This window comes from Stegodyphus dumicola, chromosome 6 (genome assembly GCF_044657685.1).
Source record: "Stegodyphus dumicola isolate Sdum_Otavi_A_Nest chromosome 6, ASM4465768v1".
NCBI classification, from domain to species: domain Eukaryota; kingdom Metazoa; phylum Arthropoda; class Arachnida; order Araneae; family Eresidae; genus Stegodyphus; species Stegodyphus dumicola.
Genome location: NC_140773.1, coordinates 121,891,901 through 121,910,290, shown reverse-complemented (window position 1 = coordinate 121,910,290; position 18,390 = coordinate 121,891,901). Strand labels below are relative to the sequence as shown.

At 32.8% G+C, this 18,390-nt stretch overlaps 1 protein-coding gene across 1 annotated transcript in view; it reads right to left on the bottom strand.

Moving 5' to 3' along the window:
• Positions 1-18,390, bottom strand: part of LOC118204334 (uncharacterized) — a 613,950-nt gene that overhangs the window by 12,047 nt on the left and 583,513 nt on the right. The window contains exons 6-7 of the mRNA XM_085818872.1: positions 13,834-13,917; positions 1,340-1,468 (exon numbers count right to left, since the gene is read on the bottom strand). Coding sequence (XP_085674998.1) covers positions 1,340-1,468; positions 13,834-13,917 — 213 coding nt within the window. The remainder of the gene's footprint in view (positions 1-1,339; positions 1,469-13,833; positions 13,918-18,390) is intronic.

Here is an 18,390-nt window from a genome sequence, read left to right as displayed (position 1 = left end):
GGCCGACCGAAGCCGCTGAAAATCACTCGCCCAAGTTTTTCAACGATAAACCACAGAAGTTCTACACCGATGGAATTATAAAGCTACCCGAAAAATGGCAAAACATCATGGATAATAATCGTTAATATGCACTTGATTAAAACTGGTTTTCGATAAAGAAACATTTTGTTCAAAAATGTACCAAAAATGCGCGGAGACTTTTTATATGACCCAATAAATTAGATTTATAAACAGAACTTTGTTCAAACTTTATAAATTTTGATATAAAATCAAACCTTTCTGAAATCACATACCGAATATTTTCGTATTTCGATTATAGGATTCAAATTATACCTAAATATTAAATTTTTTAAAATTTGGAGACGAAATTAGTTTGCACTTTCCCACTTTCTTCAGTTTGCGATGAGAATAATTCATTCATTAAGTTCTTAATAATAATTCATTCTTAATTCATAGTAACCTATTTTTTTCCTTTCATTGCACACAGGCGGACAAAAAGGTGCATCGTTCATTTTTTCAAATAATTTTAGTTAAGTGAGTAAATTCTTTTGACCTTATTATGGCTTATAACAAATATGCCAAATTTCAAAACGCGACAAGGTATAAATCCTCGTACATTTTGAGAAATTTTGAATAAAAAGTAATATTTTTTTAAGTATGCCTAGAAATATATCTATTTTAAGGTGGTGGTGAAAATTTTATAGGCTATAATTCCAAAATGTTTTGGAAAAATTTATAAGAATTACTAAAAAATAGAAATTTAAAAAAATATCAGAAAATATCTGCGAATTTCAGTTGGACTGAGCCTAAATTTCGAACTAAGAAAGAAAGAATCGAAATATTAATAAATAATTACCTTAACATTGAAGAGTTACAATTTTGAGACCTAGTTGTTTAAAAAACTAATGTTCGACTTTTGCAAAGCTTGGTACTTTGGCATAATTTGAATCGAAATATGAAAATATATGTAATAGAATCGAAATATGGAAAAAAATCGATATGTACTTTCAGAAAAGTCTAATTTTATGTTAAAACATCTAATGCTGTGTATAAATCTAATAAATATTATTAAGTCTTGTTTTTGAAACATGAAAAACATAAGTGAAATTTCGTCAATAGGCTCAGTGGAATTGGAAATATAGAACTGTCACATTTTTTTTGTGCAGCTTGTAATAGCTACTGGAACTCACTAACTTTACTAACAAATCAGACTCTGAATTCCAGAAGCATGCTAGTTAATGAATTTCAGTAACATAAAAGAAAACTTTATTACTAAATTAAGCACATTCAATTAAGAATCTAATATTTAATTATGTAAATTCAAACATTTATCGCCTACCTCGGAATTTATGGTAGCATCACTGACACCAGGTGGAGCTGATGATTGTTGTGTTAAAGCCATTGAATCATTTGTGATCTTAGTAACACTGGATGAACAGCCGTCCCTCTGGTACTCAGCTGGGGGAAGCTATAGATGTAGAATTAAAGATGAACTTTATATTAATTTTAAATAGCTCATATTTAGGAAAGTAGTAATGTTTCAAAAATTTCAAGATAAATCTTATTTGGATACAGATAAAACAGTTGATTATACATAGTATAAAATATCCTGCAGTTTCAGTAATCACTTTCCTATGTATTACTTTTTCTGTTATATTATTTAGTATGGAGTTTTAAATATCCAGTTGTAAGCGCAATGAAATAATACACGGATCACTTCGAAATTTTTGATATACAGCTAAATGTATAAGTTAAACTTACAGAATCTTCAGAATGGTCAAAGAAGATCCTTCCAAAATCATTGCATTATTGTAAGCGATATTATTCAAAGATTAAATGTTTTAAGCCATCCATTTTTTTAAATAGATCAAAAATATGCTTTCATAGTTTTATTAATTTCATCTTCGGAAAGAAAACACCGGCCACGCAAATTTTGTTTTAGATTTAAAAATAACCAACAAATTTCACATAGCAAGATCAGATGAATAGAGTGGTTGTTAAATCATTTTATTGCCTTTTTTGTTCAAGGAATTCAGCTGTCAGTATTTTTGAATGCAAAGATGAATTATTATAATGAATCATGTATTCCTCTAATTTCCGCTACTTGAATAACTTCCAGAAGACACTAAACGGTGAATCAGTTAGTTGTACCTATCTTCTGTCTCTCTAATTCGATAATTTTGACAAAACCTGCGGCTCAGAAGTAAACGACATACATTATGTTTTTCAATCATCATTGTCTTTTCCTCATTGTTGATTTGGAGGTCATTTTCAAAGACCCATACTTTACTTTCTTGACATACCGAAACGTTAAAAAACAGTATGCACGTTTCATTACCAGTTATAATTTTAGAAATAAAACATTTTGCGCACCATCATTAAGTAGTTTCAGGGTTTCTTTACTAATATTGATATGCTTCGCGTTTTGGTATTCTGTTTCTTTATGTGGTAAACAACCGCAAACTAATTTTTCCATATGCAGGTGTTCTTCATTAATAATTTTATGTAAAGCTGCGGATCTAATATTAATTTAGTTCTGTATCATTTGACAGGCACATCGATTATCACTGATTAGCCTATATGGATAGCCAACACATTCTCTGGAAGTACAGGTGACAAAAGTTAGCTTGGATGTTATTTATCCAGGAGAGAAATCCGAAGTCTACGAAACTTTGTAAACAAACTAAATATAGTGGCACAAGATGCAGCTTCATTCCATATGCTAACTGTAGAAGGTGGAGGCACTGGTTTAGCCGCCCAACCGAGATAATGGTTAGCGACGCTTACTTCCGTACCGAAGGGGCTTTGTTCGAAACCCGGAGAAGGCATGGATGTTTGCAAGTGTGCATTGTCTGTGCTGCATAGGGGCACTGCAAATATATCCTGTGAGCCGAATGTTCTCTCGAGAAGTGTGTGGTGGGAAACCCTCGGACTTGTCCCTCCAGTGTACCTTCCATCAAAATTGGCGGCGGAACTGAGCAAATCATGCTGTCAACTGTATGCTATTTAAGACTCTTGCCAACGACAGGCTCAATCCTGCTCTCCTTGCCATGATGAATTTCTAGGGCTTGTTCTGATATTCTGTCAGACAAGTGAGATAAATCCTAACAACAACAACTGGTTTATACTTTTCCTCTTTTTAAAATGATAGAAAAACATAGCGCGAACTAATGCTGTCACATATGCTTATCTCCATTTTCCTTTCGTTAAAAATTTATTCTGTAAGAGAAAATTGCAAATATTTTCACGAATTACCCCATGCAGATATAAAGGAGTTCAAATTTATGCACGTGGAAATATTTTTAGAGCACATTGTCTGCCCATGTCTAAAAATATTCAGTTACCTGTATAAGATGAAGCTAAAATATTTAAATAATTTTGACTTTAATTCCTTCCGTATAATTTTCCTTAACCGTTTAGTTACTATTCTTCCACAAAATTATTTAAAAATTTTTCCATCATTTAAAATTTTTCCATCATTTAAAATATTTCAAAAAGAGAAAAATAAAGAAAAAAAAACTGAAAATCTAATTAGACACTACGGTGTGTGTAAACATCAGCTTTCTATTGTTTGACATTTCTTTGCAGTTTTAACTAATTTACTTAAAATCATGCTAATGAAACTGTAGCATACTGATGATATTAATTAAGAAATGCACATCCGTGTGGTTTTTCTTTCGTTGGATTTATTCACATTTTTTAATTATTGTCACTCATTGCCTTTCTATTTATCGCTTATCTACACATTTTCATCATTTAAAAGTAATGGATACACCTTTCTGTTTCAAATGAAGTCAATAAATTGTATACTGTTAAATTCTGCCTCATTTTCCTATTTAATTAAAATAATTAAATTAATATTAATAGTAGTGACACTAATTAAGGCTAATGTTATTAATAAATTAATTAGTTTATTTGAGTTAATTAATTAATCAACCTGCTTAAAAAATTGATCTAATTAAAAGAGAAAAATGTTTCGTTTAATAAATGCAATAAGAAACTCAGTTAAATTAAACGAAATTTAACTAAAGCAAACCCAAATAATAATAAAAAAATAATAATAATAGTCTTGAAAGCTTTCAGATTTTATATTACGCCCAAAGGGGTTATTTTTTTAAACCATTTTGTGTGTTACCTTTATTTATTAAATATGATGTTCTTCACACCTAAATCATGAAATTCAATTCAACAGCAATATCACAAAAAAGAGCCTATCTTTAGAATTTCCGACACACAATATCGCACACTGGAGATAAAAAGGTTTTTTTTCGAACAGTGATTTCCATAGCTCTCTTCAAAATCGTAGGGTTTGTTAATCAAAAATTCGTTAAAATTTTACAAAACATGAAATAGATAATAAAAAAAAAAAATTTAAGTTCGGGCTTCCAATTGCCCTTATTTTAGTGGAGGACAACTAATGGAAAATTTGATGTCTCTAGGTCTTGTTGTTTTTTCGCCGTGCGGGAAGCATACATACACTCATGCAGATTCTTCATTATTTAATTTCTTTAAATATAATGCATAGCTCTAATATTTGGTTGGCAACAATTTGGAAAGTGAACCGACATTTACCAACGCAAAATGTCAAAACGAAATTAATAGCACATCTGAGCTAATGCCCTTTGGGCTAATTATATTAAAGTAACACAGTTTAAAAACGAAATTATGCTTATTGTATTTATATTAGGTCTAGAAATGTATTGAGAATTAGTACAGTCTTATTAACAATATATATGTACTATAATTTTCAAGTTTAATTGTAGATAAAACAGTTACGCTGTATCAAATATGACATGTAAGCACATACTTAGAGATGCAAAATCTTTGTATACAGTAGATACCACTACTGTAGTCTGTTGAAGTTTAAAGTTGAGTAGGAAGTTAAGGCTGATATATATATATATCCCAGTAGTGGGATAGATATATATCCCACTACTGGGAGTCATATTCTGAATCCACTGATGCTAACCAAATGTGCTTTCAATTACACCACGAAAGGACTTGGTAAGGAGGAAGAAAACCCCTATATTCTCCATCAATTAAAAGGTGACTCATCAAGAGTGGACGTAGTCATCAAATCCTAGTGATGCTGAATGACCGTCCGCCACATTTTATTTCGGACGCTACTCGTAGAGTTGTTATAGAACTTTCAGCAATCAGAGAACGCATGAAATCAACAGTGCCTTCGTCGGGATTTGAACTCCGTAAGTTCCGAATGCTAGTCCGACATTCTTTCCAATTACAAGCTGAAAGAATGCAGTTAAGAAGGCAGAGAATACCTTACATTCCCCCAACTTAAAGGGCCACAGGGAAGAAGGGGAACTAGTCTCCAAATACTGGTGGTGAAGAATTATCGTTCACCGCATTTTTATTTCCGGAGTCCTGGAGATACCATGAGGCGATTTATGGTGGAACGCATGACGCGAAAAATTGGCAGTGCACTTGCAGGGATTCGAACTCCAGACCATCTTATTGACATACAGATGTGCTTTCAGTTTCACAAACATGCAAAATGGAAGTAAAATGGAAGAAATATCTTGTAATATATGGTCTTAATTTTAAGTCTTAATTTTAATTTCTCTAGCAGGCTTGAAGAGTTAAATTTCATATATCTTATGTGGTACGCAAACCATTCTTTCTAACTTATAAAATGCCACAAATAAGGCTTGCCAGATCTTATAGAAACTCAGAAAATCGGAGTCAAATATATTAAACCTGATTTATTCTAAATTGACCCATGACGCTAAAACCAAAACCAAACCTAGAAAAATGAGAAAAGTTTCTCTTTTTCCATTACCTGCTTCAGCCAAAGAAAAGTGGACATTTCTTTACTTCGTGAGATTCAAAATTGTTAAATAACTCATGCCATGTCTCAGAAACAATACCATAAAGACTACTACGGCAAATTGGTTTCTGGTTTTTGTTATAAAATGATGCATAGCTCTTTTCAAATTAACTAAATGTGCTGCGTTACGTGATAAGAACTTGGTTTAAAGAGTACGAAAAGAAATATTAAAGAAGAAATTTTCTTTCCCGTAAAAGAAAAACTCAAGATCAGCAGAATTTAAGTCCAAACCGGTTTAAAGGGAATGGAAAATTCTAAGAGGAAGATTAAAAAAAATCCAGTCTTCCCGACTCTACTGCTTTAGAAGGGCTATACTTTTTACTTATTAGCAACTATAAGAAAAATCGAAAAATATATGTACTCTTTTTATTGGAAGTTCGAAATACTTCAGATTCAATATATGGTGATATGATATAATATATGATCTTTATAATATAATATATGATTTTTAATATATGGTGCTGATTTAGAAGACTGAATAAAATTTACTGTGATTTCCGAATTTAATTGTTGGTAAATTACGAAAATGCGGAAATTTAACACAACATCAAATATCATTGCAAAAATGAAATGGCAGATTCTAAAGCTTACCAAAATGGTGTATCTGAGACTGTGACAATTATACTGAACGTCTAATAATCTCTCATTTATCACAATCTTTGTATACAACAAATGTATCAAATAAGAAAGCTCAGAGCTCATTTGATCTGCGATTGAATAATTGGAAATTCAATTCATAGTTTAGATTACTAAGTTCATTTATCCATCATAGATTTAAATTTATTTATTTAATTAAAGATTTAAATGTAAAGATTTACTTCAGGTGATACTGTTTATTAGAAAAATATTAGATCTCAGTTTTCGCTTTTGGTATGCACTGTTTTTCCACCTTCTCAGGGTATTAGTGACTATTTTTTCTCGACTTTATTTATAATGATATTCACCGGATTGAATATGGATTTAAATGTCTTATATTTATTTTACAATATAGTTTATATACAAATATGCAGACAGAGAGACAGACATTTTATGATACAATAATTTTATAAAAGAATTGATAATCTTACTCCGGGCAAACATTTGCCATGCATATGCACCTACTTATACGTTATTTAAGAATCATAAAAATATTACTCAAATTCGGAAGATGATCTAGTGTTAAAACACTTTTCGTCATTGTTTGAATTGAAGATTTGTGTATTTTATATTTTATCTACACTGTAAACACATAGATCTGATGCATAAAACATAACATTTCCTAAAAAAAAAAAAAAAAAAAAAAAAAAAAAGATTAAATATCTTTGGCTGCAGGTTTCCTGAAGTAGTCTGACATTGCTGCTATAAAATAGGTATAGGCAGAGCCGGTCCTACATATTTTTTCAACTGAGGCAAAGCGGTAAATGTGCGCCCCTGTATATAATGCAAGGTTGTATGTATGTATTTGTGGTGGTGGAAGGATAAATAAATAATACTAAATGATGTTTGAAAACATAACATTAAACAAAGCGTGGTGACGTCATCCCAGCTTAGCGCAGTGTGGAGCAGTCGAGACCAACGCCAGATAGCATCCAGACGTGGAGAGGAACGAAGGCAAGCAGACGGCTTGTAAATCCTCCAAGAGTTGGTGGAAACAGACGGTTTCCTTCGATGTTTAAGTTCCTTGTAGCCAAGCTAATTATATTATCTAAAGCTAGCTGTGGATGTTAAGAGGATTACGTATTTTCTCAAGGCATGAGCCTGCATGTCCGTGGAACTGATAGTGTGTGAAAAATGTTCATCATTACATGAATCCTGTGTGGACTGAGTATAACTATCATGACATCACCTGCAATATTTAATTTTTACTTAACTTACCTTTATTACTTTTATCTATTTCTTATTAGTAAAATAAAGCATTTAATAATGCAATATCCGTGCTCTCCTTATGCTTTGAAAGTAAATTCTGTATATATATATAACAATATATATATATATATATATATATATATTGTTGCCATTTTTTTAACCTTTAACGCAGTTCAACAAATAATCCTCTTCGATATGTTAATTAAAACTGCGACTTTCATTTTAAGCTTATTTAAAAAGATATTTTTGATCGCAGACATTCTTCTTAACAACTACCAAGTAAGAATTTCTACATTTCTGGTCTTTCCATTAACGTTCGCGTTCAGTAGTGGTCGAGGGGTAACATAAACAATTTGTTCAAACAGTTTATTGTAGTGATGGGATTGACTGCATTTCAATCCAATCACTACAATATATTTAGTCTTCTGTACTGTGAATATCAGACAATTCTATCAGAACATCCTCCACGAAAGCATAGTTTCTAAAGCACATAGCGTCGCGAGCATCAGTATAATACATTAATCAATGAAATTAGACTTTGATATTCACAGAATCTTTCATCAGCTAAACTATCCAACCACGACGAAAAGTTTATTTGAGTTTGAGCAGAAATTTATATGCTAACTAATTTAAATATGCCAATAGTTTGGCTGTCAGACACTTTTTTTCCTAACAAGCTCATGATATCTCGACAATAAAAGCATAATTTTTATTCACAGCAACAGCGAGTATTTCTTAATTTTTTTTTAGCAAAAGAGCATATCTTTTAAATACATTTTTATATCGATACCGTTAGTCAACAAAACAAAGCTAAAGTTTTTAAAAGATATTTGTTACATCAAAATTAATTAATTACATTAAAATTAGAAAGAAGTTTGTCTTAAATCTTCCACAAAGTACTCAATTTAAACCTCCTTTTCTAGTTCTTTAAAACTGAAAAATTTATTTTATTGTTTCAATATAAACAATAGAATTACTAAAAAACATTTATCTTACCTTATATCTTTACATCCCAGTTTACAAAAAATTAACTAATTTGTTTAATCCTTCAGCATCTGCTTCAGAAATAACTTTAAATGAAACAATCCATACAGTTACCGCGAAACATAAGTGTGAATACAAGACAAAAACTTCGATTCATGCACCTCATTTATTGGAAAATTTTATTAAAAAAAGTATAATAACTAATAATATGGCACATTTCATTTTCATTGACCCTTGTTTATTCTTCGGATGCTATTCCAGAAGGCGTTTATGATATTGCGAAACTCATCAGTTATGTCGGCTTCTATGTTCAGTTAGTGGACTTTGGTGGGCTTGTTATGACTAAGTAAAGAGCTGAAGTCAAACTAATGAGAGACAGCAAAGAACAACTAATGTCGGCAGTATGGTATTTTATATAAAAGTTTAGTCTATACAATTCGTTACGCAAAGTGTAATTAGTTCCTTAAAGCTACTTTAAATAACAAATTTTAATGTTAGAAAATATTATATACACTAATGTGAAAGCTCATGTCTTTTGAGAATAATTCACTGCTTTTAGTTTTCTTTTTCTTTTTTTAGATGAATTAATTATAACATAAAATTCTTTTAATATTCACTGATGTATTACGAAATTAAAAATTAAAAATCATAAGTTTAAAAAATAAATTACCTGCCTCACCCTTCTTCTGGCCCTGAGTATAGATATAAGTAATGAGTAGACCGTTAGTTCACTACTGGTTGCCCTGATATAGGCTCACCACACTTACTTTGCAGTTCCTTTTTGTACTCATTTTTGATAGAGAACAGCCCAGAAGCCAAGCACAAGTTGAAGCAAGGCCGACATCTGGGCATTCACGAAGGATTATATTAGGTGTCGCTAGGCCCTGCTAACTGTTAAAACGTCTTCCGCTCCAGTTTGTTAGAGAACAACTTGGGAACAGTCCTAGATTCTTCTACCTTTTTTCCATATTACTAACCTTTTGAGAGGTCTTTCGGCTCACCGTGCATTTTGGGATCCCTTTGCCGTACAGACATTATACACTTATAATCATTTATGCTATACACTTATAATCATTTATGTCGATCATCGCTAACCATTGTACCAATCAGGGCGGCTATGAAAACTACAGTAGAAGTTGTAGTGATTCGCCTACAAGTTGGAATATAAAGCCAACGAAGAAAAATGGGTCACTGGAAAAAATATTCGATGCCTGCAGGGGAAACTTAATTGCAATTACAACATTAATCACACTGCTATGTGAAAGGTTTTCCAAAGTTTCTAGGAAATAAAACTGTTCAACGGATTATGCGAGCAATGATATTGGATTCCAAAGATCGAAAACTGTAGTTTTGTCCAGCAATGGAAAACCAATGATGTTCCTTTTATTTCACACGTATAACGCCTTCACCGACCTTGAAATTCAATGTTTTCGTTTGTTTCGCCAATATGCGCAAAACTACCCTCACAAGGAAGTTTGTAAACATCCCATGATTAAAGAACTGGTAATTCATATTTTATGAATGAGAATTTGAACCTATTGATAGGTTTAAAAGAGTATATAAAACTGTACTCTTTTCTAAGAATTTAGGGAGAAGAGGGTTAAGTTCGCGTGTGAGTGGTAGGCAAATGCATATTATTAAAGTATCATTAGTTTGAAAACTTTAGGTTGAAAAACTGGAATGTCTTGAAAGTTTCCCATTGCTTTTAAGAGCTACATAATACAATTATAGAGTCATTAGGTTATATCGATGCTGGAACGTGAAAAATGTGCAATTCCCTCGCAGAGACTGGAATCCTGGATCTCTCGAATGCGCGTCGAGTATGTTTCTAGTTACACTAACATGCGGAAATTAGGGAGAAAATACCTTATATACTCTCTCTTTTAAAGGGCGACTGGAGATTATTGCACCCCATCGGCAAATCCTGTTGGTGGCGCATTATCATCCACCACTTTTTAGTTCGGGAGCCACTTTAGATTTATTAGAATTTTTCTATGTCAGGAAATTGAAGAAATCCGCATTGTCCTCGCCGAGACTTTAACCCTGGAGCTCTCGAATACGCGTCGAGTATGCTTCTAGGCATGCAGGAAGGAAGGAAAAAATATCTTGGACATTTAAACATTCGAACTTTCCGTTCTTTTAAAATTATATTTAAATATAATTTGCAGTGCTAAATCATTTGAGAAAACCTTCATGGAAAGGTGACAATAATTATGCCAATAGCAATAAAAGTTACATACTATATGATTTGCCCTTTAAATGAAATATGGACACACCGTGTTTACAGCTGCTTGCATGAAGAAAACATTTGAGGAATTATTTAATATCTCACAAAAAATATACTAAACGGTAGAGAAAGTCCTGTGGTGGGAATGTAGAAGAGTGTTTGGGTGGAGATGTAAATTAAATTTGATGAACCTGGATAGAACATTTGCACATGGCAGTAATAGCGCAAAAGCCCGGTTGAGTGATAGGCAGATAATTTAATTTAATACTTGTTATAAAAATGCTAACTGCACAATAATAGCTCTGATGAAGATATTCTTAAAGCCATATGGACCATGTTTTACCATTATAGGTCTAGTGATACTCCATGCATAACTTTTGTTCAGTCGAAGCTACCGTGTGGTACTAGTACAGAAATCTGTAGTGTAAGAAAAGTGTTTCTCCATATAAACAGGAAAATGACATACCAGTTCCTGTAACTTATGAGATAAAAACCATTTTTATGAGAAACTTTAGGAACATAAATTATTAAAAATATTTGACGAAGGCCTTCAAAATGCAAATAATTATTTTAAATCTACTGTTTATATTATAAACAGTATTGCCTAAAAACATTTGGTTCTTTTAAATGTGAGTTTATATAGTGGTAAATGTGACAGTACAGACATTTAATGAAATGTCAAACAAGGATAACAAAATGTCTTAGTTTTAAGATTTGACATTTCTATATTACTTCTGCTTTGCAGTGTGATTATAAATGTGGAAAATGATCACAGGTTAAATTGAGAGACTCAAAACTTAGAACTGTAGAGCTGATAGGAAAAGAAACAAAAATGCAGTACAAAAGCATTTTATAAATCTAGAAGGCACTACATACGAAAACGATACGATGCATTTTCAATGTTTCTACATGTATTTCGTAATAAAAAATAATAATTTAACTTTTAAACAAAGTTCTGCCAATTGCTGATTTTGATACTTTCTTGCAATATTAGAAAAAGTAATAAGTTGTAAAAGTTTACAATCATGTTCTACTTATATGTTTTATTATGTGAAGCTCAATTAAGTTAATGTGAACAGTGGATTTTGAAATGCAACATAATATATATAAAATATTTTATAAAGTTCATTTTTTCTTTATTTCTTAAATTTTTTCAAAATTAAATTGGAAGGTAATTTTAGGTTGATAAAATAAAGAAATAGCTTCAATCTGAGGAAAAACTTTAGTTTCAGATATAGGTCTTTCAAAACTTATCTTGTAAGATACAGGAGTTAAATGAATTTTACAAATATCGTGTTTATATTTTAAGCTGTAACTGTATGTAAAGAATCAATTATTTACAGTTTCTGTTTTTTGAAAAACTGCATATATTTCTTTTCAAAATAATCATAAGTTGCTTATTTATAAGGCTGTAAATTATGTGTTTTGATAAAAATGTTTCATCTCGAACCATGCTATATAAAGAACTTTAAAAATTTCCATCTCCTTCAGCTTTCAAATTTCACACTGATAATACTTCAATTCTATCCAGTTGTCTGTCGTTAATCCATTAATTTAGCTTTCTGCTGTCCAAGTGGTTAAAAAAGTATGCTATATTTTCCTTTAAACCTAGCAACAGAATAAAGCTCTTATTTTTAAAATACGGAAAAGTTAAACTTTATTTATAGGTGTTAAAAATTGCTTATGAATTTGGTTTGGAATGTACTGCTTGCGCAGGACAAATCCGGAGATCTTTAAAATGTCGTGTGAAGAACATTTAAGGTATGCGACACAAAAGAAAGTCAAAAGGTCTGCAACTGTTTTCCCAATAATTGGAATAAAAACCACAATTTGCGTTTTTGTGGTACCTAGATCATTATTCGAGCTAATTCGCCTTTGTATTTAAATCTATGGAAGAAATAGAAAATAATTTTATGCAAAAATTCATTTAATGATAAAACTTCATAACCGGATCCAGCACTCTGTCCTTATTGGAGCACTGGTAAAACTGTTCAGAGCCACAACTTTCTTCTTCCGGTCTAGTGCTTCAAATTGCATATGGAAAAAGTTCTATAAAGTATCTCGCATTAATCGTAATAATAATGATTTGACAATGCTGGATTTGTTCAAACGAAACTGGTGTTAATTATATTTATATGTCCTAGTGTTTTACACTGACCAAATTTTTGTGTACTTTAAACTAATAAAGTTATTTTTACTTGCTTGCACGAAGTCAAGGAAATATTGTAATTGCTAAAAATTTAGGGTATCATATTTCGACGAAAATATCCATTTTGGCCGCTCTTGAATTCAACTGAACGATGCTTTTGCGTAACATCTGTACTCGCGAAAAGAATAAAGGATTATTTTTCAGAAAACGGATTGTAAAATCGATATAAAATAGATTCAGAAGAGATTTTAGACACACACAAATATATAATATATTGCTGTTCTTTATCCGGTGAGTAACAAAGAGTGGTCGATGAACTTAAATTAATGTTCATGAACTAGCTGTAGAATTATCAATAGTTTAAATGTTTAAGTGGCACTGTTAAAGAGGCGGCCATTTGTTTACATTTGAAACTCTCAGTAGAACAGTGAATTAATTCAGTTTGTGCACCAACTTCAGTGTTCCTTTGTCGAGTGGGACCAAAATTAAACTTTCAATTTTGTGCACCAGAAAATCTGACTTGTTACCCGCTGGCCGAATTGCTTGTTTTTGCTTAGAAACTCTAATTTTTAATTGCAAAACATTTTAAACTGTATTTGGAGTTTTATTTTATTTATTTATTTATTATTTTTTTTTTTTTTGTATTCGGCAATTTTTAACGAAATGGTTTGTGATATCCATATCAGATATTTTTTCAAGTGTTAACTACATTAAATATTTCTCTCTGAATGGATATGTATTCATTTAGATAGAACAGCACTGATGAAATAATAATTTACTCACTGGTCTTCCTGTTCTGGCTTGTGGATACCCTCGTCCAGCTACGTATTCCTGATACTGGGAGTAAACACAAACCAAGCAATATGCCTGTAAAAGTATTGACAATAATTAGGGAAATCTTTAAAAGAAAATAACGCTTTAAAACATAATAGAGGAATATCCTACCAATATAAATATCATTAAGTAAAAACATACGATACTAATGTTTAGCACAACTGCTGAAAGACATGAAGATTTCTCTGAAAGACTAAGAGAATATTCTTTTATGATGAAAGTATGTTTTTTTAAGAAATTATTAAATTAAATACATTTTAGACAAATAAGCATTATCTATAACTGTTTTTTGTAGATCACTCATTTTATTTATTAAAATCTCTTTTTATTTCGAAGATAGTTGAAGTTGCAAAAGAGTAACAAAAAACTTTCAGGTGTCTTTAAATATTAAAATTAAAATTCAATCGAAATTCGCTTCAGCGAACATTCACAGGAAAATGTACATTTTCGGTGTCAGGGAATATCCTTTAAAGAGGAGTGCATCCGTTAAAAGTCTTTTATTTCAAGGGTCTGGGAAATGACCAACCTTGCTGGGTATGACCAATGATCTTGACTTTGCTTAGGGTTGGTCAATGACTTCGTCAGTTTACTTGTAGGAATGAGTAAATGAGATTTTCACAACATTAAATCCAGCATTGATCTGTACAATATCTGTAAATGATGCTGAACATTTGCACATAACAAACTGATAAACTGGAATTAAACCAAAGAAATGCAAAGATCATATCTTTATCTCGAAAAGTTTGAGGATTTTAGAAAAGAAAAGTTCTTTCATATGTCTCACGTATATTTGTAAGTAAATTATTTTATACTTAATAACCAAGGCATCAAGAATAAGATAAATAAATTATAGAATATTTAAAATGAAATCTTTTTAAATGTTATTAAATAAACTAATTTAGCGGTTATATAACCTTTTCTGGATGTATTTTTAAATATTCTTGAAAATTATCATTTTCAGATATAAAAATGACTTACAGTACTACTTGAAGAATAATGATTGTACGTACTATTATGTTATATACAGGTGATAGGTGACGCCTGGTGTTTAATAGAGGTAAACAGGCATATGTCCCGCGCCCTCGCCTGTCTAGTGGCAGCAACTCGCTGGAAACTTGTAGGGTTTATATTTATTTTAACTAACATTTATTTTAAGTTTAAACTATCTTTCCTGTCAAGCCTTACTTTCCCCTGGAATTGCCAATGCCAGAGTATGTAAATTTTAGTAGAACGCGCAAAGATTCAAATTATCAGCGGAAGTATTCTGAGTTAAATAGAAAGGAAACGAGTTCGAAAGGGTGCTTTCTTGCTTCACGAGTGTGGAGGTGGGTAGTTGAAATTGAAGAACCACGCGTTTCGGCCTGTGTGCTTGCCTCGGCAAATTGTTAATCTTTCAACGTAATATTCAGAGTTTGCTGAATCATCAGCGGTATTTTAGAACGCGGTGAGGTTAGTTACGTTTAGAGAGCCTCGTAGTTAGTCACTTGTTAGTATCTCTTTTTAATTTCTTATTTTTATTTTACCGCCGCGTCGGCGTAGTTTGTGAGCGTCAAGAGCACGCATTTGTAACTTCTAAAGTTGAATAAAAGGGATTTAAACCCTTCTCAAGACTTTGGTCTATTTCCAGTTCTCAGTAGTCACACTTTGTTGCGTGCAGGTTGGAAGCGCGCAACTTTACATTGGCGCCCGAACACTTGTCGAACTGAAATGGCCGAAAATTGGATGGAAGCCGCGAGACAACAACAAGAAATGGGAAGCTAATTGGAAGGATTTGGATAACTGGTCCAGACGTTGAGAGCGTCAGTCAAGCCAAACGTCAATTTCGACGGAAAAAACTCGGTGGCGATATTTCTAGAAGCCTCGACAATCACGTTCAGCTCAACCCTGTGCCTGAAAGACAAAAAGTTGCCATCGCATCTGCACTAAGAGGACAGGCCGCGCTATGGTGGAAGAATATAGGCAAATTTTTATTAGGGGAATTCGGAGGCCAGACATATACATTTTAAAATTTCAAAAAATCATTATTAAAGGCCTTCCCCATAGTGAAAGATCGAGCAAGGCTAAAAGCCGAACTATATAGTTTCTATCAACGGAATATAGAAGAGTTGACGGACTTTATTCTGCGAAAAATTAAGCTGACGGGTATGCTGTATGGAAAGAAACCCGAAGCGGAGATTATTGAAATAATCTTACCAAGATTGTTACCTGCTGTTCAAGACTACTTCGAAATTAGAAACCCAAGCACATTGCAGGAGCTCTTCGAATTGGCGGTCAAGTTTCAAAATCGCAGAATAGCGGAAAAAGCTAGAGGGGCATCGTATTCTCAAAGTATCCGAAGGCAATCTTCAAATGAGCAGACCAGAAATGCAAACCGCTCTTATGGGGGAAAGAGCTATCACGCTAACTCATCGAACCTCGAAGGTCAAGGCCCAAAAAGGAAATTTGAAAACAAACGTCCGCGTACCCAGAAGGCAGAAGTTGAAAGGAAAGCTTTAAACGAGTAGAGGGGCCTGTGAAAGCGAGGGTCCAGACCCCGGAAGTTTGAACAAAACGCTCAAAAAGACACTTAAATATGGTCATCGTAAAGAACTCACATCTATCAATTATACAAGTCCTGGTTGGCGATGTAGCAGTAGAAGCCCTCATCGATATAGGAGCAGAAGGTAATTTTAAGAGTGATACATTTTCAAAGAAGAATTTTTATAGGTTACGATTATTTAAAAACAAAAACACAGAAATTATAGCGGCGCTAGGTAAAACCTGTCAATGCATCGGGAAATTATCATTAAACATACAGGTAAAAGATGAAAGCCTCAAAGTATTAATTTTTGTAGTAAAAAATCTGCAAAATCCACTTATTTTAGGTATGGAGTTTTTAAGGGCCGCGAGGGCCAAACTGAGTTTTCAAGACAGTTCTATTGTGCTGGAGATGGACCGCAGGGTGGTGGAACCAGTGGAACAACCGCAAGTTGACCTTAGCCATTTGAATGACCATGAAAGTCAGGCCATCCAGCAAGTGGTGAGTACTTTTTCAAACTTGTTTTCAGACCTGCCTGGTAGCTGTCAAATAGGTACGCATGAGATACAGTTAACTGCCGACAAACCCTGTAGGACTAAACCTTATCGCTATGATAAACAGAAAGACCTAATTATAGAAGAACATATTCAGGAAATGTTAAAGAACAAAATAATAACGCCCATAAATAGTGAGTACGCGAGTCCAGTCGTACTATGTAGGAAAAAGAACGAGTTTCCTCCTTCGGATAAAAGGGCTTGGAGGTTTGCTATCGATTACAGAAAACTGAATAGTATTACTAAATTCCCAGTTTACCCTTTGCCGGTTATAGAGGAAATTATTAGAAAGATTAAATCTACTAGATACATGACTACTTTGGACTTAACGTCTGGCTACTATCAAATAGCTATGAGACCCGAAGACATACATAAAATTGCGTTTATAACAAAATCGAGCACTTATGCATTTTTACGCATACCCTTTGGGTTGTGTGGGGCCCCGTCAACATTCGAGAGAGCTATGGACATTGTTCTAAAGCCTGTCCTAGAAAAATCGACTTTAATCTATCTAGATGATATAATTATAACGAGTAGTACGTTGGAACAACATATTAAAGACCTAGAAGAAGTTTTTAAATTATTAAAAGAGGCCGGTCTTACAATTAACGCCTCAAAATGCAAGTTCCCAACAAAAGAACTTAAATATCTGGGTTATAAAATTTTGCAAAAGGGTATAGAAACGCAAGATTCAAAAATAAAAGCAATCAAGAATTTCCCACCTCCCAACACCGCCAAGAAACTTTCTTCTTTCCTTCGGTTATGTTCTTACTATCGGTCATTCATAAAAGATTTTTCTAATATTGTTGAACCCTTGTTAGTAATTAAAAGAAAGAAAAGTAAATTCAAGTGGACAGCGGAAGCAAATACCGCTTTCAAAAGGTTAAAAGAAGCGCTTAACAATGCCCCTGTTTTAAAATTCCCGGAGGGTGACGAAAACCTGGAAATTGCAGCAGATGCTTCGGACTATGCTGTGGGTGCGGTTCTTATGCAAAATAGCCATCCTTTGGCATTTTTTAGTAAAACGTTGAATCATACACAAAGGAATTATACAGCTGCAGAGAGAGAAACATTAGCCGTATTAATGGCTGTACACAAATTTCGAGTTTATTTCGGCAAAGCGCCAGTAACAGTCTTTTCGGATCATGCGGCTGTTGGTAGACATTACTCGGGGAAAAACCTAACGCCCTGGTTAATAAGATGGGCTTTAAAACTTCAAGAATATAATCTAATAATCAAATATAAACCGGGTAAGGAAAACAATGTAGCTGACGCCCTTTCTCGTATAAAACTGGACGACGAAGGCAATGAACTTAAATGCGCTGTGTTGACTTCAAAAATTTTAAATTCTAGAGATACAATTTTCGCTGAACTGAAAGCTGATCCTGAATTTGGAAGTATCTATGCATATTTGAAAGACCTCGAAAGCTTTGA